The sequence below is a fragment of the Miniopterus schreibersii genome, assembly GCF_964146895.1.
Source record: "Miniopterus schreibersii genome assembly, chromosome: 1".
NCBI classification, from domain to species: Eukaryota; Metazoa; Chordata; class Mammalia; order Chiroptera; family Miniopteridae; genus Miniopterus; species Miniopterus schreibersii.
In genome coordinates, this window is record NC_138101.1 from 193,567,302 (window position 1) to 193,591,932 (window position 24,631).

General features: G+C 40.0%; 1 protein-coding gene across 1 annotated transcript; it reads left to right on the forward strand.

Annotated features, from left to right (window-relative positions):
- The first annotated feature begins 211 nt into the window (after positions 1-211).
- Positions 212-23,805, forward strand: CPSF2 (cleavage and polyadenylation specific factor 2). Its single transcript, XM_081157501.1, has 16 exons — positions 212-372; positions 3,639-3,699; positions 5,319-5,499; positions 6,512-6,671; positions 6,751-6,856; positions 8,077-8,206; positions 8,879-8,994; positions 10,202-10,389; positions 11,041-11,331; positions 16,164-16,264; positions 16,606-16,806; positions 18,660-18,812; positions 20,270-20,495; positions 21,599-21,898; positions 23,117-23,251; positions 23,620-23,805. The coding sequence occupies exons 3-16, from the start codon at positions 5,351-5,353 to the stop codon at positions 23,710-23,712; spliced, it is 2,349 nt and encodes a 782-aa protein (XP_081013627.1). The 5' UTR covers positions 212-372; positions 3,639-3,699; positions 5,319-5,350; the 3' UTR covers positions 23,713-23,805.
- The last annotated feature ends 826 nt before the right edge of the window (positions 23,806-24,631 follow it).

Consider the following 24,631-nt stretch of genomic DNA (forward strand, 5'->3'; position numbering starts at 1 on the left):
CAGGGGTGGCACCGCCAAACCATACCCCCTCCTCCCTTTCAGTATTCGACTCTTCTCATAGCAATGTCAGCTTTAACATATTACAAACTGCCTTAAAATAAAACCTAGGTCCCGGGTGATGAGATTTGGTGTGAGGGCCGTCTTCTTCTTACATTTCGGCCCCGTCCCCCCCCCCCGGAGATGGTATCACCCTGGGTCTCCCCGCCCCAGCGGTTCCCTCCAGTTTCAAAATGGCGGCCGCCATTGAGGGACCCCCGCTGGCCGGTCCTGACGCCTGCTGCTGAGCGAGCGTTAGCCTTCCTCGCTCTTGACCCTGGATCCGACTAGGGGTTGGGGAAGGGCAGTGGACGGCGCTGGGGGAGGCCTGACGAGGCAAGTGGGGGCAGGAGAAAGGAGTGCGCCTTTGGATGGGGGAGGGGCGTCCTGGGCGCTCCCGACCGCCTGGGCCAGCGCGGACCCCGGCTCCGCTGGGACGGGCTCCCGGGGTGTCGGGTGCCCCTGTCCTGGTCGTTCTCGGCGGAAGCGCTCGGCGAGAGGAAGAGAATATCGTCTCCGAGGGTCTGAGGCCGCCGGGCCTCAGTGGCAGCGTGTACGAGTCGCTCCTTCGCCCCCCTTCCCTTCCTTGCGCTGCTCGCCTCCGCCCCTGCCGGCTCGCGGTGCTGGAGGGGTTCATCCGACGCCCGTGTTGGCTCCTTAGCCTCGTGGCTCCCGTGTTCTCAGCCTCCTCGCTCGGGGCCTTCCCTTCGTCTCGGGTTGAGAGATCAGGAGGCTACTAAGCCTTGGCAACAAAGTAGCGCCCTTTTGAGTTACAATGTCTGCCCCCCACCCCCCCCGTGTCTCCCGCTCCCCAGCCCCCGTCAGTCTCTCCTGCGGGCTCTTCAGTAAACAGGAGGTCAGACCAGCCGTAACCCGGGCAAGTCTGGCCTCCTGGGACCTGAGCTAACCATTGCCGTGTTCGCATTTTTTAATCTTAGAACCCCTTTGATCCCCTTAGGCAATCACGGCTCTTCTGGAGCTGACCCGGAAGAGACTCCGCTCTCAGTGCGCTCGGGGGGACAAGCCAGACCCCTTCTTTTCAACCTTTCATTTTGCAGCGTTCCCCTGAGTTGTCATCAACTTGCAGGGCTGCTATTAAGAGAGCCAGTAACTGTGACAGATGATTGCGACGGGGTAGCAATGGGTCAGAATCACTGCCCAGAACGTGCTCGGGTTGGCGCCACCAAGGCCATCGCATTTACCCTTCGCCGGTGCATTCAGTATCCATTCAACAAGTATTCTTTGTTGCCAGTTTGTGCTAGGTGGAAATAAAGACCTGCTTGAGGACACCAAAAAAGCTTTATATATTAAGGAGGAAATAGCTATTTGAGCTGGGTCATGAAGGGTCAAAAGGCTTTTACTAGACTCAGGAGAAAGTCATTCCTGGATGGAGAACGGGAATGCACAGATTGGGGAAGTTGTGAAATGTTGACTCACCCGATAGCAGGGAGCCAGCGGGTACTTTGCACAAGGAAGGGGCATGAGTATATTTGGTTTTTAAAAGAATGGCAGCCGTATGGGGGATCAGCTTGGAACAGGAAAACTAGATGAGAGGAAATTGCTATCATTCAGGTAAGGTACTGAGCACCTCAGTTGATAGTAAAGGATGCCAGAGAGACATTTCTGAAATGTCAAATAGGGTTCATCGGGTGGCAGCCAACTTGGTGGTAAGAGGGTGGCTCCGAGGTTTTAGTCTGGGAGACTAAATGGGTGATGATACCATTAAAATCAAGCCTAAGACATGTACATTAAAATAGAATGGTGCCAGCCTGCACTTTAGCAGTGGCCCAACACAACGCTCTGCGTTCGGAAGGGTTGATTTTAGAGTCTAGACCTGTGCTATTACAGCAGCCAGGAGCTACATGTAGCTATTGAGCACTTGAAATTGTGGTTAGATCAAATTGAGATGTGCTGTAAATATGAAATACACACCAGATTTCAAAGACAGTGCAAAAAAAACCCCACAATTTAAATTATGTAATTAATAATTTAATAATGATTACATGTTGAAATATTTTAGATGTATTGGGTTAAATAAAAATATATTCAAATTAACTTCACCTGTAAATCTTTTCAATGTGGCTGTGAAAAAAATTTGAAATTACATTTGTGGCTTGCATTGTATTTTTGTTGGACTAGGCTGTTGTAGTCTAGACTAATGATAGAGTAAGAACGTGGAGTTTGAGCTGGGCCTTGAGCTGATGGTGAGCAGTGATGTCAGGGCAGCTAGCTGGCGCCCTCCATTGCCAGTGAAGGCATTCAGGTTTCTGCTCTTTTTGTTTTTTCAAGCAGTAGGAAGCCTTCCTAGATTTCTGAGCAGGAGATAATATGTGCAGGGTTGTTCCTGAAGATTAATCTGGCGGGAATGTTTAAGTTGAGATAAATGGGGAAAGGCTGGAGGCAGGGAAACCGAAACCCAGGGTTTTGGTACTGGCAGTAGGAATAGAGGGGAATGATACATGTGCAAGGCATTCTGAGGGAGAAATAACCAGGAGTTGGTAACAGACTGTTTAAAAAGAAGTAATCAAACATGGAATCAAAAGAGGAATCAAACATGTAGAGTTACAAGCCTTGGTTACTTAGATATAATAACAGTGTCTTAGTTTTAAAAGTACATTTAGGACTAAAGAAATTAGCCTCAAAAGAGAACCAATAAAGTTGAAAGGAGGAAGTAGCCTGCTAAATGCTCCCTCTTTTGATCTCCCAACTTTCTGTACCTTGTTATCAATCATACCCACCAGCCAGTTTTCCTGAAATACATCACGTGTTTGTCCAACTTGATAATGGATCTTAAAATGTTTCTCTGTTGCCTGTAGAACTAGGTCCAAAGTTCCACGGCCTTTCACTTGTCTGGCCCTTTTCTATTCATGTGCCGGGCTAGTTTTTCACTGGTAGCCTGTAATTTTTTGTTTTGTGCCTTTGATCATGTTATCATTATGGATGCCTTTTCTCTTTGTCTCTTTCTACCTAAATCCTACCAATCCTTAATGAATAATTTAAGATTCCACCTTTTTTATGAGTTTCAATGACATAAGCTAATGTCAGTTTTTAAGTAAATCTTATTTCCTAAACTGCATATTTCAGCCCTGATTATAACCAATTTGATATATTGTTACTTTTGTTTTTTATTATATCTCTTATTATCTTATCCCTGTTTGTTTTATGTAAGCTTAAGCTTCCTAAAATTATGACAAGTTTCTTTTTTTTTCTCCCCCCGAGAGGGAGGAAGGGAGAGAGAGAAAGGGAGAGAAACATCAATGTGAGAGAGACACGTCAGTCAGTTGCCTCCATATGTGCCCCGACCAGCAACCTAGGTATGTGCCCTGGCAGAATCAATCTGCACCCTTCTGGTGCACAGGACGACGCTCCAGCAGCCACGCTGGCCTGGGCTGACAAGTTTCCTTTTTAAAAAATTTATCTTTATTGTTGAAAGTATTACAGATGTCCTGACGAGTTTGTTTTTTGAAAAAGGATCATACATTATATTACTTGTTGTCACTCACGGTGTTCATCTCAGGGCAAGACATAGAAATTAAACAGCATAATTAAAACTGAAGTAAATCATTATGCCTCATTCATTAACTCATTTCTTTATTTTTTAGATTATAAAGAACTCTTCCTTTGAATTCATGGTGTTTCATCCTATATACCACTGAGATATCAGTAAGTAATGAATGTCTAATAAAGGTAGAGCTTTATTATATTCTGAGCAGTTGTAATAAAAATACTTTTCATGTGCTCAAGTCAGGGTCTGTCTGCAAAAATGTTTTAACACGTATTCACTCAGGTCTATCTGCAAGGTGCTTTGTGTTTTCACTTTATGATGTAGATAAAGTAGGAGGTAAAGTAGATTTGAGAAGAAAAGTTTCTTTTAGTTCATTCATGTAATTGTCTTGCATGTTGTATTATCTTCTGTTGGGTCGGCTCCAACTCCTGGCCACTCTATAAATGAGTTATGTTCACAGTGTCCTGTCCTAAACAGCCCTGCTCAGCTCCTGTAGACTCATGCCTATGGCTTCTTTTTTGGGGTCAGTCCATGTCGTATTTGGTCTTCCTCCTTTCCTGCTGCTTTCTAGTTTTTCCAGCCTTATGGCCATTTCTAGAGAGCCTTGCCTTCTCATGATGAGTGAGAAGTAGGACAGCTCCACTTTTGTCATCTTTTGCCTCCAGTGATGTTTCGGGCTTAGTTTGTTCTAGGACCTGCTTGTTCATCTTCTGGCCATGCAAGGTATCAGTCCAGTCCTGTTCCAGCGCAGTATTTCACATGAATACAAGCATAGCTCCAGAGGGCGGACTGGAAGGACTTGGGAGGGAGGAGGTGGAGGGGTTGGGTCCAACTAGGACATGTACCCATCGGTGATAATGGAGCAGTAGGAGTCTTGATTTTTGGCTGTGGCTGAGGAGAGCAGGAGGGGGATGTGGTGGGATTAGCCCCCTGACAGCCTGTTATGAAAGATGACAGTCAGTTCACCTTAGGACCTTGGGCAGATAGATGGTGATGTTATAGTTATGCAGTGACTTCTCTACTTGCATAGGTAGCCAGGAAAGGCTAATTTATTTTATTTTTTAATTAATTAATTATTTTTAGAGAGAGAGAAAGAGAAAGAAACATCAGTTGTGTGCTTATTTATGCATTCATCTGTGGTTTCTTGTATGTGCTCTGACCAGAGATTGAATCCGAAACTGTGGCGTATTGGGAAGACTCGCTAACTAACTGAGCTACTCGGCCAGGGCAAAGGCTAATTTATCTTAAAGATCTAAGATTTGGAATGTTTCTGTGGAGCTGTATTTTGCTAATGAATATTTTTATAACTTGGGTTTAATAGCACACAAGTCTTGTTTTAGGTCTTAAATCCCAATAGATGTGTTCGTGTTATATTTTCTTGAAATATATGTAGTAGGCATCCCAACATAAATTCTAACATCATTTTTATGTGTATATTAATATTCATGTTTTATAGACTTGGATACATGGGTGAGGGAAGGTTAATTAACTTGCGTAGAACCACATAGGAGTAGATTCAAACCTGAGTCTGCCTGATTCTAAAGTCCACTACTTTTCATCAAAGCACACTGGGCAGCCATTGAAGGACTCACTGTAAGCAAAAGTGTGTAAGATGTCTGTACTTTTAAATTAGCAGTAATGGAAATGGGTCTTTAAAATGTTTGCTTTCTGTGTTTATGGAATTTCTGTCCACTTAGAAATTAGTTATAACTTTAATTTGTCTATTATGTATGTTAGATGTACTTTTATGCTTAATTATATTTTTTTCTTTTGAAAGAAACTTTTGGACTGTTGTTACTGAATGAAAAAATGACATCTATTATCAAATTAACTACCCTCTCTGGGGTTCAAGAAGAGTCTGCCCTTTGTTATCTTCTCCAAGTTGATGAATTTAGATTTTTATTGGACTGTGGCTGGGATGAGCACTTTTCTATGGATATTATTGATTCCCTGAGGAAGTAAGTTCCTTTTACTGTTTCTAGTAAGTCAACTTTAATTTTCTACACTATAAATCCATTTTCATGTTACACAGTGTTTGCTTTTTTTGCTCTAGTTTAGCTTATAGTAAAAGCCTTAGTTTTACTTATGCCAAAGAGCCAATGAGTGACTTTTCACTTGTGAAGTTTGATTCACTTATAAGCTGTGTTATTTGAAATTCAGCATAATCTTAAGTTAATCATTACTTGGGTAATGGATCTCAGTAGAAATTTTGCACCCAAATTTTAGAAAAGAGCAAGATGAAAGTTATAAGAATCTGAGGAGAGGAAAACCTTTCCACGTGAAAGTTCTGCAGTCAGATCACATGAGTGTACTTTTTGATCTTTTGATGCTAGACACAGAGAATTGTTGCTCAGAATAGTGACCATGAGGTAAAGGGATACTAGCCCTTCGGAGGAAAATTCAGCTATGTCTGCAGCATCGTACTAACTGTGGAAGGAAAGGGGACTAAGCATTTAAAAAACTTGGAACTTGTAGCAAAAATGTTTTTTCTTTTGTCAATGAGAACATATGCTCCATTGATTAATTGAAGTTTTACTATAATGAATATGCTGTCAGCTACCCTGATAAAAAGCTGGGCCAGAAATTCATAATAAATATGTGGCTGTTTAAATATCCTCTCCTTAATTTCCGAAATGCCAAGCTGAGTTCTTGAACTTAAATTTACGGTATATAAAATAGCCATTTGAAATCAGCTTATATGTGGTGTCTACTGTTTCTTTTCTCTCTTAAATGTGTCTAGACACTATATACTAACCTGTGACATAAGTATACCATAATTTTGATGTCTATACAGGACACAGGTTGTAAGAATTGAACTTTGCAGGCATCATACTTTTAGCTCGTTTACTCCAGCATAGTCTTCAATTCAGAATACTGAGAGGAGTCAGAATTGGTGAATTAGCCTTGAGTGTCCTGCCCTTATCCTGAAAGCATGGCTTGGGACGTGATCATTTTGCTGGCGTTCCCCAGGCACGTTCACCAGATCGATGCAGTGCTGTTGTCTCACCCCGACCCCCTGCACCTTGGAGCCCTCCCCTATGCCGTCGGAAAGTTGGGTCTGAACTGCGCCATCTATGCCACCATTCCTGTTTACAAAATGGGACAGATGTTCATGTATGATCTGTATCAGGTAAGTCAGGCAAGTTAAACACAATTTTTGATGCCCCTCAGGTGATGTTTTTAACCTTGTATCTGTGCTATTCTTTTAGTCTCGGCACAATACGGAGGATTTCACGCTCTTCACGTTAGATGACGTGGATGCAGCCTTTGATAAGATACAGCAATTGAAATTCTCTCAGATCGTGAATTTGAAAGGTAAAAAATGTTTCCTGTAGTAAATGATTGGACTAATAGGGTTTAACTTGCTGAAAAATACAGGGGGAATTTGTAGTAAAACTTGTAGGCACCATTGTCTGAGGAATAAAACATTAGCATTTTTTAATAAGAACTGTGAACTTACCCGAGTCACCTGGACTGGAAAATATTCCAGGCGAAACACTAACAATGCGAACAACTCAGGCCTTTTCACATGCAACTCGGGAAGGACTCGTTTAGTGTCCGCTGTGTGTAAGGCACCGGCAGCGTGGCGGATCCTCCGGAGCGCACCGTTGGGGAGCGGAGGTGACGCTGCGTGTAGGGACTGAAGGAAATGGAGCGCGGGGGGCACAAAGGACAGAATGACTGCATTCTACAATCCAGCCGGAAGAAGCTTATCCTTTCACTCAGGAAGTTACATTTTGAGCATATACTGATCATCTACAGAGAGAATTGTATCAAAGATGGTCAGATATGACCCCTGGCATTGAAAAGATGGTGCAGCCAGGAAATGTGAAGAGTTAGCCAGGAAGGAACAGTGATCTCAACAGTTGTGCATGTACTGAATTTTTCTATAGGATAAATACTTTACTGTAATGACCTTTGAATGGTCAGTTTAGAGGTTAGCAAAATGTCAATACTTAATAATTGTGTGTACAATATAAATATTAAAATTTACTAGTTCATACTAAGTAATTTACTAGTAATAGTAACTTTAACCCTTTGAGGTCGTTTGTCTACTCTCAGCCACCAAAGCTTTTTGACCGTTCTGGTCGTATGTCTGCTTTCAGCCACCACAGCAAGGAACTGTACGAATCTTAACTCTATTCATTCATGTATCAGTTCATAATTCCTCGTTTATCCTTCATAATCTTGCATGTTATGTATCACTGCTCTTTCAATGGAAATTAATTCCGACCAGTACAACACCCATGTCCAAATTTAATGCGACCTCAAAGGGTTAAGTCCAGTCTCCAGCCTTTTATTCATAAGCACAAATATATCTGCAAGAATACTTATAAATTGACAAGAGCATTTGCCTCCATGAGGGAATGGAGTAGCCAGGGGACAGGAGAGTCAGACTTGCATTTCACTGAATGCCTTTTTACTTTTGAATTTTGTATCATTGTATATATTACCTATTAAAAAATAGCCAAATAAATAACCTTTCCTTAGGGATTGAAAGATATCTGAGTGTTGTCATTATTTCGTTGATCTAGGTAAAGGACATGGCTTGTCTATCACACCTCTGCCAGCTGGTCATATGATAGGTGGAACGATATGGAAAATAGTCAAAGATGGAGAAGAAGAAATTGTGTATGCCGTTGACTTCAACCACAAGAGGGAGATGTAGGTATATCAAGAGAAAAGCTGATAGAAATACAATTGGTATTATTTTATACTTTGGAGGGAAAATTAGAATTACAAAATTATTATTTTTTCACCAGTAATCTAGAGCAATTTTAAAGCGCCAACTAGTGAGTATTTTCAAAATTACTTTATTTGCATTGTAAGTGAAAATTATGATATATGAGATAAAAGATATATTTGAAATTTACATGTTAGTATTCACTCTATAAAACGGATTTCTCCCTGGAGATGTTGCAAAGGGGATTGATTTTTGTACGTCAAACTGTATTTTATATGCTCTTGACCTGCTGTTTAAACAAATGACGTGTGATTTTTTTATTTTTTTTTTGGTAGAGCCAACAATGAGCATCTAATATAGTTATATTTAAAGTCAGACTCCCTTTAAAAGGAGACACAGGGGTTAAATTTTAAATACTTCATTTTGTATTCACAGCATATTATGTCGATTATATCTGAATGATAGAACTCTGGAAGACCTTGGCTTTCCTTTTTTTTAATTTACCAGATTTTTCTTATCAGTGAGCATGCGTATATACTTATAGTTAGAGGAGGAAAAAAACCTCATAGAAGAAGTTGCTTATGTTTAGGTAAGACAAGCTGTTGTTTATTTGAAGTGATACAAAATATTTCTCTTCTTCAAATTTGTTATAGCCACTTAAATGGGTGTTCCCTGGAAATGCTAAGCAGACCCTCCCTACTTATCACAGACTCATTTAATGCTACATACGTGCAGCCGAGGAGGAAGCAGAGAGATGAGCAGCTTCTGAGTATGTATTACATAATGCCCTTTATAAGGAGCTGGGGAAGTGCCTGGTCTGTGCATTGCTGCTTGTTCTGTCCTGGGTAACAAACACTTCTCTTGTCATAAAAGATTGGCTAATGCTAGTATTTTTGAAAAAATGCTATGTGACCATATGAATATTTTGTACAAAAAGATGCTTTCGTTGGTTTGAATTTAACTTTTGTCTCATAAGTATAAAGATTGGCTTCTCCTTGCCGTTCAGCACATAGCTAGCTCTCCCTGGCACTCACTAGTATATGTCTAGGGAAAAACAAAATATAAACATCTTTTATCTATTAGAAAAACATACTGTAAAAAGTGAATAAAGGAGATAAATGAGGGTGCAAATAGCTCCCTGTTTTTGGTTTTGGGTGTTTTACACTCTAATCTAGTTGACTTGGCTCTAAAGGGGTGCTTCTGGGCTGTCCCTGGTTGCTTCTGCTTTGTCTCCAGTTGCTTTACCTTACATTCTTTTTTTATAAGCTACGTGAGGTTTCAATAGGCAGAGCTGGATTCCATTTTTAAACGTGTTTGAAACTACTGCGTTTGTCTGTCTACTTAAAAAGTATAACTCGTGTACTATGTTACACTAAGAATGTTTTCAATTCATGTTTTCAGCTAGAGTTTGACTTTACTAAGTATTTTCAAGTAGACTTTCACCTAGAACAAGGGAATCTATTTAAATCTATCCATAAAGATACTTTTGTTAGAAGAGAGAACATGCTCTATTTTATTTTGCAGGCAAACTTACATACAAAACATGTACGTATTAATATAAAGTACATGTGTGTATGTGTGTATACATTTGGAAATTGTTTATAACGAAGTTCCCTGGGGTGGATAGGCAACACTGGAGTGACCTGGAAACCCCAGGATGGTTGTACTTGACCTACTCTTTCAGTTTTCCCACTGTACTGTAAAAATACCATTTTCTCTGTGTACTGTGGGTGATAATGGTTGGAAACCAGTGATTTATTAATGGCATTGTTTTGCACTTCTAAAAAGAGATGTTCACAGAATAAAAAGTGTCTGTATTAGCCTGAATGAAATTCTTTTATTTTGTACCTGGCCTAGTAATGGCTTATTTATCAACTATAGTTTTTATAGAAAAACATGAAGATAAAGTTATCTTTAATTTTGCACCAAAAAGTATTGTTGTGTTCTATAGGGATTTTATACTCTTTGTTTTCTAGCAAATGTCCTGGAGACACTTCGAGGGGATGGCAATGTGTTAATAGCCGTGGACACTGCAGGCAGGGTTCTGGAACTTGCTCAGCTCCTTGATCAGATTTGGAGAACAAAAGATGCAGGCCTGGGTGTTTACTCATTGGCACTGCTCAATAACGTCAGTTACAACGTGGTAGAGTTTTCTAAGTCCCAGGTTGGTTTTTACCTTATCATTTATAATAAAGTTTGCTACAGAGATCAAGCTTGTGGAAAACAGTGTCTTAATTGCCCTTTAGATTTTCTTTTTCTGTTGAGGAAGAGAGTAATAATAAAAGCTAACAATTAACCATGTACTGTTCTTCCTGCTTTGCATGTATTATTTAATCCTTATATACCCTGTGAAGCAGGTTCTATTTGCCCCCATTTTACAGATTGCACCAGTTGCTTCTCCTCTGCTCTTAGTATTGCACGTGGGGGGAGAGAGCAAACCAACCTCATAGGCTGCAGATGTTAGAATTCATTCTTCTCTTCCCTTAGAATAAGCTCTCGTCCTGGAAAGAGCGGTCTCTGGAGTAAGATATTCATTTGGAACCTATACATACCCTTCTCAATATATTTAAAGTAATTTATAAGTGAAACAATGCAAAATCGGATTTTTAGGGATGAACACCAGGGTGGTGGGATCTGGTGGGGAATGGAAGCAGAAAATCAGCTGCTTGCCAGAAAGGTACAGATTTAAGCAACCAGTGGGGTGGGGGGTTGGGGGAAAGACTTGAGATAGAACTTGAACTCCTTGACCGTTGTAGGATACATTGAAGTGATAATACAGCGTTTTCTCATTACTGTTATCTTCCCCCCACATTAGGTAGAATGGATGAGTGACAAATTGATGAGATGTTTTGAAGACAAAAGAAATAATCCATTTCAGTTCCGCCATCTCTCTTTGTGTCATGGCCTTTCTGACTTGGCTCGAGTACCTAGCCCTAAAGTGGTACTTGCCAGCCAGCCAGACCTGGAATGTGGATTTTCAAGGGATCTCTTCATTCAGTGGTGTGAGGACCCTAAAAACTCAATCATTCTAACTTATAGAACTACTCCTGGGACTTTAGCACGTTTCTTAATTGATAATCCTTCTGAAAAAATTACAGAAATAGAGGTAAGTGCTTGTATGTGAACTTTATCTTAACACTGTTTTGAATACATTATAAAACTCAAAATTGTTTCAAGATTTTTATCAGAATAACAGTAGAGAGCCTTTAATAGCACACATTTCAGAGCTACGTAATTGGACATTGTCATTCTCGAGCCCTTCCATGGCACCCTCTGAGCCACACGCAGACAGTACGCGTGCATGCTGTATTCTCAGTTCCTCTTTGAAAGCTGCCCCGCACCCTTTCCTTAGCTGGAATCCGGCTCCTCCCTAGTGAGACTCTTTTTCCCTGTAGCCCTTCAAGTAGATGCTCCTTTTGCCCTCTTTCACGCTTCATGTCCTTTCGGTGGCGTAGGTGTTCTTGTTGTGTTTGCAGCTTTGAAGCCATTTGTCTTCCCTCTGTAGTTTGAGCATCACACTTGACAATACGCTCACCCCTCCTTGTTCCTGACATTCACTGATCTTTTGGTCATGCTCTGTCATTCATCAGTGACTTTGGACCCTGGTTCATAGCCTTCCTGTCCACTCGTACTCAGGACTTACATTCTTGATGACTTTAGCATTCCTGTCTGTCTGGCTCCTTGGCTCTCTGTTTCTTGACCTCTTATTTCTCAGTGATCTTTTCCTCCACTCCACCTCAGGCATCCTTCCCACCATCTACTCCCATGGTCATGCCCTTCACCTTGTTCTGGTTGAACAACCTCCACATCTCTACTACCTCAAGCATCCCACTCTGATCTTACAGATGACTTTCTCTATTACTGCTGTGTCAGCAGTTTTTCGGTCCCATTGGGACTTTAAGTTCATGAACCTCACCACTTTTACTATCCATCGGACCTCCAGTCCATGGTCCATCATTATTTTTTAAACACCTTTAACTTTACTCTTCTTTCTGCTATTGTACTCACCTGGCAAAGCCTTGACTCTAGTTACACCATTTGCTTAGTTTGTGACTATACCCAAGCAACTTTATGCTACTGGCTTAAACTCTCTAGTGTGCCCGGCCAGTGTTGCTCAGTGGTTGAGCATCGACCCATGAGCCAAGAGGTCACCAGTTTGATTCCTGGTCAGGGCACATGCCTGGGTTGTAGACTCAATCCCCAGTACGGGGCATGCAGGAGGCAGCCCATTAGTGTTTTCTGTCCCTCCCTCTCCCTTTACCTCTCTCTGAAATCAATAAAAACATATTTAAAAACAACAACAAATTCTCTAGTGAGTGCGACAAGTTTTCCTTCACAGTCATGGCCTCACCTCTGAGAAGGGCACCCAACACTAGTACTTAGCATTTTGTGGGCTGTTCCTTTCTGCACTCCCCAGTAAGAAGACGTCATACCTCTCTTCTCAAAACTCCTACAGCCCCGTCTCACGCCTCACCCGTAGCACATGACCTGGTTCAGACTTAACGCAGAGGTGGCGGTCAGATGGGAATCCTCTTGTTTCTCACCACTGAAGAGCCTCACCTGTTTTCTGCATCTGCATTTGCTGCCTTGGCTCCTGTTATAGGAGCAAGACAATTAGTCAAATGGCCATTTTGCCAAAAGATCATTTTGCTAATAACCAACCCACCAAATCCGTTTTCCATAACTGCTGTTAACTTGGAGTTTAGCGCTCGTGATCCTGAACGGGCTAACACCCGCCGGTGTTGCGCTCGGGTTAGACGACGGCTTTCCATGTTGTCTTCCTAGCAGCCATTTTCATGGGTGTTTGGTTTGTTAAAAGCTGAGTAGGAAGGGCGTCCTATTAACTCTACTGAAGAAGAGAGTAATCATAGTAACCGAAGTCTGGTATACATTCACTATAAATGCAGGATGGTGGAAGGGTTCAAAGCAGGCACAGCAAAGTAAAATGCTGCCTTTTGGGTTATTTAATAGCTTAGAAATACAAAGTTAAAAGAACTCAGAAATGCTTAAAATGGCTTCATCAGATATGAAATGCTGTATTAGAAAATATTAATTACTGGAAATTCAGTCAAGGCAGATATGCCATTTGAGGAATTCATAAAAGAATATTGAAAGTGGTTTAAGTTTGAAGAAATAGAAAATGACACTTGGAACTGAAACTGGAAATGTTCTGGTTTTGCTTTTTGTCATAAGTAGTGCTTATGCTCCGGATTCTCTCCCCTCTCACCTTGTTAGGGACATTTCTTGTGTAGCTATCTCTTTTCTGTCCGTGATCTATCACTTTTTCCTCCACTTGGTCACATCCAAGACGATTTTTACTATGTCTCCTCCTCTACCCCCACACTTGTCCTCTGAGCTTTCCTCATCCTCAGGGAATAGCAGCGCTTTCCACATGTTTACACAAGCCCCAAATCCAGAAATTTAAAAAAATGTTCATTGAAGTAGAATGTATACTGAACAGCGTGTATATTATGAGCATAGAGTGTGACACATTTTCACAAATCAAACAGACTTGTCCAGCCTGTGTCTAGATCAAGAAATAAAATATTACCAGTACCCTGAATGCCCCCTTTGTGGTCTTCCCTGCCCCTTTGAAGGGTAACCATTGTCCTGACTTCTAATGCACAGATTATTAAAACTTATTTTCAGCTCTTTTCTTTCAACACCCACAATCAGTTTAGCAACAAGTCCTATTAGCTTGACCTCCAGATATATCCCATACCTGCCTGTTTTCTCCAGCTCCACTACCATCATCCTAGGCCATGCTAAATAGTCTTGCCTGGACTGTGCAGTAGTTTCCTAACTGGTTTCTCTGTTTTTACTTTTATACACTCTTAATCCTTTCTTCTCGTAGCATCGAAAGAGATCTCTGTCTTTCTCTGTCTCTCTTTTTATTGTGAAAACCACGTAACAAAATTTAGTGTCTTAACCATTTTTAAGGGTTCATCACAGTAGTGTTAATTATATGAACATTGTTTTACAGCAGATCTCCAGAACTTTTCGTCTTGCAGAACTGAAACTCTATACCCATTGAACAGCAACTCCCCAGGCATCTTTTAAACATTCACTATTTCATGTCATTACCTCCTGAAATCCTCCAATGGCTTCCTTCTGCTATTTGCATACAATCCAAACCCCTTACCCAGACTTTCAAGGTCCCACATGCCCTGATCCCTGCCCACCTTTCTGACCTTACCTTATTGCACTTGCTCGGTGCTCTGCACAGCTGCCCTGCATCAGGATCTTTGCACTAGGGGTTCCTTCTGCCTATAATGTTTTTCTCAGCTTTGCACTAGGCTGGCTCCTTGTCGTTCAAGTCTCAATTCACGGGTCATCTCCTCAGATAGGCATGCTTTACCAGTCAAAAATCACTACTCAGGTAGCTTAGTTGGTTAGAGCATTGTCTCAATACACCAAGGTTGTAGGTTCAGTCCCCAGTCACATGCAAGAATCAACCAATGAATGCATAAATAAGTGGAACAACAAATTGATGTTTCTCCCTCTCTCTCTCTCTAAAATCAATAAAAATAAAAAATAATTTTTTTAAAAAGACAAAGTGCAAGATAAGTCAGTACGTTTTCATATAAAGCACCAAAAGTTATTGGTATGGTTTCCAATTTCACATTACAACTAGCCTTTAAGAAACTACCACTGTTTGTGGGCACATACGGGAAGGCAACCATTTGATGTTTCTTGCATCAGTGTTTCTCTCTCTCTAAATTCAATAAAAAGAAATCCTTGGGTGAGGATTTAAAAAAGAAACAGTATTAAAAACAGGAGCTCTTTGGTATTCTCAGTAACTTTTAAGAGTGTAAGGCAATTCTGAGATCAAAAAATTTGAGAACTGATTAAATCACTTTGTATTGATGGATTTTAAATTGTGTCCAGTTTTTTACTATACAAACATTGCTGCAATAACCTTTTTTTTCACATTTGTGTGATTGTTTTAGTAGGATAAATTCCTATAAATAGAAATGCTGTGTTAAATGACAAGCACATTTTTACTTTTATTTTTTTTATTTTATTATTTTTTAAATATCTCTATTGATTTCAGAGAGAGGTAAGGAGAGGGAGAAAGAGAGATAGAAACATCAATGATGAGAGAGTCATTGATCAAGCCCACAACCCGGGCATGTGCCCTGACCAGGAGTCGAACCCTAATCACCTGGGCCCTAGGTCGACGCTCAACCACTGAACCATGCCCGGCTGGGCTCATTTTTACTTTTAGATGTTGGCAAATTGCCTTCTAACATAATTGTGCTGATTTTCCCATAGATAGTGGTTGAAGGTACCTTTTTCCCATATAGTAGTTAGTGTTTCTGATCTCATAGGTTAAATGGTATTACATTAAAAATATTTTGCATTTTAAAACTAATAGTGAAATTAGACATGTCATGACTGTTAGTTATTTGTTTTTCTTATCCTAGAAGTTGCCTATATTTTTTGCCTTCTGATGTGTTGACCATCTTTTTCTGGTTTGGAAGGGGTCTTAGGAAAACTAGCTTCTGCTAGTGATATAGTGCTGCAGATAGTATTTTCAGTTTCTTGTAACTTTATGAGATTTAAAATGTTAAAGCGATTTTATTTTTCATGTTGCTGTATTTGTTCATGTTTTCCTTTATGAAGGCTTTTGGGTTTTATGTCATATGTAGGCCTTACCCGCACTAAATCATAAAAATACTTAGCTGTATTTTTTCCCCCCAGTTAGTGATTTTAAGCCAGTTTGGTTTAAATTAAACCCACCCTAGAAATGGGAAAGCTCAATTTTCGTACTAATCTAAATAGGATCTGTAGGTGCACATAAATGGACCCTTGAATAATTTCAGAGGAAAACTTAGTTGAAAGATGATGAATCAATCTAGAGATGTGATGTGTCTCACACCCCACTGCCTTAACCCCCTAATGTTGATATTTCCTTTCATCTGCTGTTTTTCTTAGTTGAGGAAACGTGTAAAGCTTGAAGGGAAAGAACTTGAAGAATACTTGGAAAGGGAGAAGCTCAAGAAAGAAGCTGCCAAAAAACTTGAGCAGTCAAAAGAGTGAGTTATTTTCAGACATATTATAAGTTTAAGTATGCAATTTGAGAAAAACTTCTATCTAAAACAAAAAAGTTTCATGAAAATAGTTAGCTTTTGTTTCAACCTTGTTACTTTCATTACATCTTTCAAATGGTACTAGGATACCAAATTCTTTCATTGCTGATATTAATATGCATTTATTAAGTGGCAGTTAATGCTGTTTCACAAATATCAACCCAATAATATTGATGATTAGTCTATTACCATCCAGTTAATATTCAGTACCCAATAATAATTTTATCAGCATTAATTCAAAATCTTTTGGGGCTTTATGACCTTTATCTATTCCAAAATCTTCCTAGGGCAGATATCGATTCCAGTGATGAAAGCGATGTTGAGGAAGACATTGACCAGCCATCAGCTCATAAGACAAAGCATGACCTGATGATGAAGGGCGAAGGCAGTCGGAAAGGCAGCTTCTTCAAACAGGCTAAAAAGTCTTACCCTATGTTTCCTGCTCCAGAAGAAAGAATTAAATGGGATGAATATGGAGAAATTATCAAGTATGTGAGCAAAACAAGCTTTTCTTTCTTACAGGTTAGAGGTATCAGGTGTGTCACCATTTGAGCTCAGTTAAATGGTCTTGCTGGTCCTCATGTGCCTTGTTACTTTCTGAGTACCTCAGCTTGAACAATAGAGACTTAGAGTTTAAACATAAATGTAGAAAGGTGGAGGAACATCTAGAGAGTTAAAATGAAAGGAAAGCTAGTGGCTTTATTACTTCAGATCAAGACTTTTATTTCCCACTTATAAACAGAGGTAAAGGACATACATTGGAGAGAGACATAGGATAGGAAGAACTTTTGATGGACGGGAAATGTTAACTTTAGGAAATGGGCTATATCTCAGATAGTATTACATGTGTTTTACTTACAAGAGAAACATGAGAGCGTGAATGGGACCATCGAAAATCTACAAAATCTGTACCCACTATTAGAAAAAGAACTAAAATCACATGTTCTAATCTCATATCTGAAAAGACTATCCTGTATAAAGATCCTTTAGGGTGTCTGTCACTTTCAGCAGATGTCAGTGCCTTAGCACAGTGTACGATGTCTTTCATGCTCTGGTTTCTCCCTACTTTTCTGTTATGTTTCTACATTTTTCTGCTACACCCGTGTGTGTTCTCCATTCTGGAGGTACCAGCCTTCTCAGGTTCCTTCTCAGCTTTTTCATGTTCCGCCTTTGCATATGCCTTTCCTTCTGCCTTGTTCCACTTTCCCATCCCAGGTTTCTGGGCTGCTAAATCTGGCTCCACAAACTACTGGAAACTTTCACTGTTTCTTCCTTGCTACCTCAACACAGTTCTGTCCCTCTCTTTCACTCTCTTTGTAGTTTGATAATGCTCTCTTGAGCCTGTCTTGGACTTAGATCACTCTTGGGTTTAATTAGGAAAATTCCTCTGTCTACTTGGCCCTCTAAAATAGAGAAGAAAAGTAACAATCTAAACAGCATTGGTGAGTTTGCTTACCATTCCACTTAATTACTGGCCAATCTGTTCAGCTTATGGACAGTACTCTTTAGCTTCAATTGCCTTGTCTGAAAAATGGGGAGAATTAAACAAGGTTGTTTTTAGGCACTTAGCATAGAACCTGATTCATAGTAAATGCACTTCAGGTGGTTGCTACTGCTGTTATTATTATGTGAATTACAATGGGAGACCCTGGACTTCAGAGAAAAGAAGCTGCTACAGTCTAGGTGTTGGGTAACAGGCTGGGATTCTCAGGACTGTAAGTGCATTTGGGGGTGGGGCATAGACAATTACAAGAGTTAGAGAAAACATTTTTAAAAGTTTGTTTTTAAAATTTTAACATACAACATTCTGATATTGGAAGTAAAAATGGGAAGATAGATGTGTTAACAGTTTGTTGAAATAAAGATGGAGGCTTTTGAGGGAACTAATGATTTTTGTATCTCAGTCTTCTTGCTAATGTGCAAACGGAAAATTACCTGCCTTCTTTGAGCAGGGATGGGAGGACTGGGGTTCTTAAAGAAATCAAAGGAGGTCTGAGATGTATAAGAATTGGGACTTGGCAAAGGAAACCACAGAAATGGAGAAACAAATGCAGGGCCAGGTTGTAATAGCACTTATCCTAACCACTAAGATCTAGTGATCTATCCAGGGACTCTCACTAGCTCACAGGGTGTGTTCTAAAGAGTACTCCTTAATGAGGAATGTAATATATGCAGTCAGCTGATAATTGATATTATGGAGTTGCATTGGCTTTGGATCAAATGTATATTTAAATCTTGAGATATATGAGGAGTCTAAAAATTATGCCATTTACTAGTTAGTTATATGTAACATAATATTAGCTTGCTTGTTACTACTTCTAATTAGAGACTTGTTATTTAGACCAGAGGATTTCTTGGTGCCAGAACTTCAAGCTACTGAAGAAGAGAAAAGCAAGTTGGAGTCTGGCTTGACAAACGGGGATGAACCCATGGATCAGGACTTGTCTGATGTTCCTACCAAGTGCATTTCTATGACAGAATCTATTGAAATAAAGTAAGTGCTTTCATTGTATTGTGGAAATAAAAATTTCAAACACTTGAATTATATAATTTACATCGTTTCTGATGTGAAATTTCTGAATATCCTCTAGTAAGTTTGCACTTTCAAAATGTAATTTCTTTTGTCATGTGAAGACTGTGAAGTATGGAGGTATTTTCCCTTCATTAGGTATATCTGCATGCCAGAGTAATTGAATTGGTGGACAGGAAGGGGTTAAACATTAAATTGTACATTTATATAAGAAATTTTCTTTTTGGCACTTTTATTATGTCTAGTAGTAGGTGAAGGCATACAGTTCATAGGTTTAATTTTCCTAAGTGCTTGTTTTATAAAATATACTCCTTGAATTAAACATTTCTAGTGCCCTAACATCTTGAAAATGCTACAGTGATCAGAAGTAGTTAAGGAAACTTTTTTCCTTTTCTACTTTGTACAGTTAATAACACCAGTAAGTCATCATTCTAGAATTTTAAAAAACTCATTAGAGAGCAAAGCGGTTTCCAGTTTGTACCTGCCCAGTGATACCGTTTAGTGTGTAATGCTCCTAGGTGTCGCCGAGCTCTGAATCGTGCATGTCAGCAGTGCACCGGATTCTCTCCAGAGCGGCTGTTCCAGCTCCTATTCTCACCAGCAGAGCAGGCGGCTCCCTCGCCCTGTTGTGTCACCAGCTTTTGCATTTTCTAACTCTTTAAGGTCTCCCGGTCTAATAGGCATAAAGTAACATGTCAGCACTGTTTAAATTTGTTTACTGTGATTATTATTGAGTCTGATATCTCTTCAAATGCTTGTTCCTGTTTTTGTGTTCTCTTCTGTTAAGTCCATGTTTACGTCCTCCGTGCATTTTTCTCTAGTTTGCTGCCTTTTTGTTAGTGATTTGCAGGAGTTCTTTGTATATCCTGGATATTACTCTGGTTGCTTTTAGACATTGCAAATAAATACCATCTCCCATTCTGTTATTTGTTTGTAAGAGTTGTCCATGGTCTACTTCATTTAAAAACATCTTTAATTTTGATGTAAGGAAATAATAAAATATTTCCCATTATGTTTTTTGGGTTTCATATAAAAAAAAGTCCCTCCCTGTCCTTAGTCACAAAGATAATTTTTACATTTTATTCTGTAATCTAAAGCTTCACTGTTGTTGTTTTTTATGGCTTCAACTCATCTGCTATTTTATGTGGTATTAGGTCAAGATCCAGTTTTATTTTTCTTATATAGTGAGCCATCTTTTTCTGATAACACCTATTAAAGAATCCATAATTTCCCCCAAAATACATATTAATAATATAACAAATGCATCTTCCTCGAATCCTCATTTTATATACTGTATATATTTCTTTCCTTTTTTTTGTATACTGTATATGTTTTTTTCCTGATAATAAAAGCCATTAAAAACCTAGTTTTTGAATGAACTGATCAGCAAAGTAAGATTGAATGATCATGTCTGATTACAGAGCCAGGGTTACTTACATAGACTATGAAGGACGCTCTGATGGGGATTCCATTAAGAAGATCATTAATCAGATGAAACCGCGGCAGCTGGTCATTGTCCATGGCCCTCCGGAGGCCAGCCAGGACCTTGCAGAGTGCTGCCGGGCGTTCGGGGGGAAAGATATTAAAGTGTACATGCCCAAGCTGCACGAGACAGTGGACGCCACTAGTGAGACTCACATCTACCAGGTAAACGTGCTGGCATTTGAGCCGTGTAAAAGTAAATACTTTGTGCTGCAGATTAGGACAGACAGCTGCCTTAGGAACACAGTGGTGAGTAAGACAGACACAGGCCCCTGCCCTAGCAGATCTGAGTGTGTGGGGCCTAAAGCAAGGAAATAGTATTTATTCCACGGTTATACCTTTGATAGAGAAAGTAGAGGATGTTATGAGAGTGTGAAGAGGCAGACCCCAACCCATGTTTAGAGGTTACAAAGGATTTCCCAGAGGAAGTGGTAACTAAGCCGAATCCTAATTGATGGGTTCTCAGGGTTGTGTGTAGAATAGGAAAGGGAGGGAAGAAAGAGTGTCCCAGGCAGAGGAAACAACATTTGCAAAAATATACAGCTGAGGGGAATATTGAGTGTTCAAGAATTCAAAAGTTTTATAAAAATTCACAAATGTCAGGGTTCTACTAATGGAAAAAGATGGAGACAGGCACAGACAATAGGAATAGAGGGGAGATTAACTCTTACTTGGTAGTGGGAGATGGTGTCAGTTAAGGCAGAAGTGATGTCTGTATTGTTTGGAAAAAGTAGATTAGATTTACAGAACAAAAAAGTCATTCTGGGCAAAGCAAGAGGAAGCAGCGTTCCAAGAATATGGAGGTGTGGAACCACACGGTTTATTTAGACAACTGAGCAACTCAGTACTGCTCTGGTACCACCGAGTATTAGGGGGTGACACCTACTAGTGGTTTTCAGCCTCGGCTGTACATGAAAGTCACCTGGGGAGCTTTGGGGGCGTTGGGGGTTTCAGTGCTCTGGTCTTAGTCTCACTGGTTATATTAGAGTCACTGCAGGTGGGTCCTGGCACTGATATAGTTTTTAAAAATTGCCATGTAACCCCAGTGTGCAGTCTGGGTTAAGAATCTTTATTTTGGGAAGTAGGCAGGGGCCCAGTGATCTTACAGGTCGTTAGGTCATTACCAGTCCTGGTGAAGATCAGATGAGTGAAAGATTTTGAAATTTTAATACACATTACCAGACTTAGAAAATGAGAGTGATAGGTTATATTTCATTGTTAATTTGTACTTTGCGGTTTTATTTCTCTTCTTCCCCTTGCATGTCTAGGTGAGATTAAAAGATTCGCTTGTTAGCTCCCTGCAGTTTTGTAAGGCAAAAGATGCCGAGCTGGCCTGGATAGACGGCGTCTTAGACATGAGAGTGTCCAAAGTGGACACGGGAGTCATTCTGGAAGAAGGGGAGCTGAAGGACGACGGAGAGGACTCGGAGATGCAGGTGGACGCGCCCTCGGACGCCAGCGCCCTCGCCCAGCAGAAAGCCATGAAGAGCCTGTTCGGGGACGACGAGAGGGAGACCGGGGAGGAGAGCGAGGTCATCCCCACCCTGGAGCCCCTGCCCCCCAGCGAGGTGAGGCGCGGCGCCGCTTCCCTTCTGGCACCCTTCCCGTTCCCTCTTAGGCTTTTGACCATTTAAATTACGCCACGTGTAGACTGGCTTTGGAGTTTTTAGAAAGATTACTCTAGGTTGTTTCTGTGTGTGTGAGTGTGTGTGTGTCCCGTGTAGGAGAGTGTGTGTGTGAGAGTGTGTGTGTGCGCGCGCGCCCTGTGTATGAGAGTGTGTGTGTGAGTGTGTGTGTGTCTTGTATAGGGAATAACAATTTAAAGGAAAGCTTTAGCAGACCTTTCACAAGATACACAATTGTTTCGTGATTTTTTTTCCCAGTATGGATTTTTAAGTATTAAGTTTGATGAATCATCTACCTGCTTCTAATCAGGAGATTTATAGTTTCTCAAGAATGTTTTACTCCTGCACTCCAGTTTTGTCTGTTGTCAATTCAGTTCAAATCACTTGGTTTTGATATAGATAGAAATCTTTATTTAGTATAGATATAACCGTAGTCTAGTATTGACATGTTCTCAAGAGATGTCTACTTAGTTATTAGTAAAGGTTTCAGAGAATTGACTTACAACAACATTAAAACTGTATTATAAGAGTCCTACGTGCATGTCAAGTGATGTCTTTCGCCCTTCTACGCAATAAGGAGTAGAGACAGCCTCTGTCACTGGATTACTTCTGCTGTTACTGCTCTCGAGACTGGGAAGAGTTGGCATGGATTTCTGTCTGTGCTGAAGCGAGCACTCTTCAGAGCAATGTCAAAGTGGCAGCATTCGATTGAACCACTTGCCTTTCCGATTCTAAAACCTGGAGCATCCACTGCATTAGCTGAGGGAGGGGGCAAGTGGAACTGAGACCAGGAGAAACGTCTGAACTAAGCAAAGGGTTTGGGTTCAGCTCTGCCTGCTGGCACTCTGGTTGACCCCCTTAGGCAAGTGGGTGAGTGAAGAGCATAACATTACCAGCGTGTCTCTGTCATTATGAGGCATGACTAATGAAACTGATTGTGAAACATTCAGAAAATGTGAAGGGCTTTGTAATGTCAAATAATGAGGTAAAATTCAGAATAACAACTTGGGATGCGATTTACAGTCTTGAAATGATCTGTCAAAGGACTTCAGGGAATAATAAAAGTGTCTTAAAGAGCATGTGCTACTTTATTTTAGTCAGTACGTCTGTGTGTCTGGCATTGTATTTGAAGTTCTTCTTTCCCCTTTAACTTTATCTAAGGTTCCTGGCCACCAGTCAGTTTTTATGAACGAACCAAGACTGTCAGACTTCAAACAAGTTCTTTTACGGGAGGGGATCCAAGCTGAATTTGTAGGAGGTGTCCTTGTTTGCAACAATCAAGTAGCAGTTCGTAGAGTAAGTGTGTTTAATAAGGGTTGAGTTGAACAAATGCTTCTGATGTTTTGTCATATCGAATTCTGTAATTCTTGATTGATAATTTCACAAAACTGGAAATCAGTCATTTATATTCATGATGATGACCTTGAAGGCTTTTAAAAGTGACTCTCAAAGACTTGATAATTTTATTGTAAATTTTTATTTGAATTCTCTGACATTCATATGTATGTGAAATTCATGAATAATATACCCTTATTCTGTGAATCAGAGCAATCCATTTCCTGACCAATCATAAAGTAATCTAGTTAACATATTTTGGTTATTATGTCTGCATATTAATGGATGGAGAATGTACTAAAGAACTTTTTTTTTTACTTGATTTCTAGACTGAAACTGGACGCATTGGATTAGAAGGCTGCCTTTGTCAAGATTTTTATAGGATAAGAGACCTTTTATATGAACAGTATGCCATTGTGTGAAGGACAGCATGTCAAGAAGTATCTATTTGACCTTTATAAGAAAAAAAGGATTCTTATTCTAAGCTTTTGCTCTTTTTTTTTTTTTTTTTTTTTTGGTAATATACAGAAAGAATCTACCAGAAAGACTTACACATGCATTAGATTTTTAAAGATGTAAATAGAGACCATTTTGCTAATGCTCAATAAGCATTCTACCTTTTGCTTTGAGTGGTGGAGACCTAACACGTGTGCAGGCCTGAGAGGTGAAGGAGATTGCTTTCCTTTACAGAATCCTTATTCTAGAAGGGCTTTTTACCTGAACAAAACAATGCAACTTAGCAAACCAGTTCATGGCCTTAGAGAAACATATTTGCATGAATTCTTGCAAACTGTTTCTTACATTTTCTGGAATGCAAAGTGAGAATTATTTAGGAAAGATGTGCCATTAGGTAAAAACCTGATAAAAGTTTTTTGAGGCCTACCTAGTTAAAAAACAAAAAGCAAAGAGTATGAGCTGTAACTCTTCTCTTGAATTATAATATGCAGTTGTCTTCACATGCACATATCTGCTCCATGCCTGTATTTCCCAGACCCACTCTAGTGTGAGGTTGTGCATATTTGGTTCAGAAATCAATTTTTATTTCTCCCACTTCTTGTTTTATCAAGATTTTGTTGTTGTTGTTCATTTTGGATTATAACACCATCATCTGAATATACATAATTTGAAAGAACTCCTTGATGTCTTAAGGGTTCTGCATACACATTAGACGCAGCTTAACTATCGGCTAGATTACTGTGTTAGAAACTGTTTAGTGCTCTGTTTGCAAGGAAATAAATTTGAACCTCACATTTTTATAAGGTAACAGTATAATTGATTTACAAGGTGTAAACGTTTCATCTTTTAGGCTTATGTTCTCCTAAATTTGCCCAAGCAGTGGTT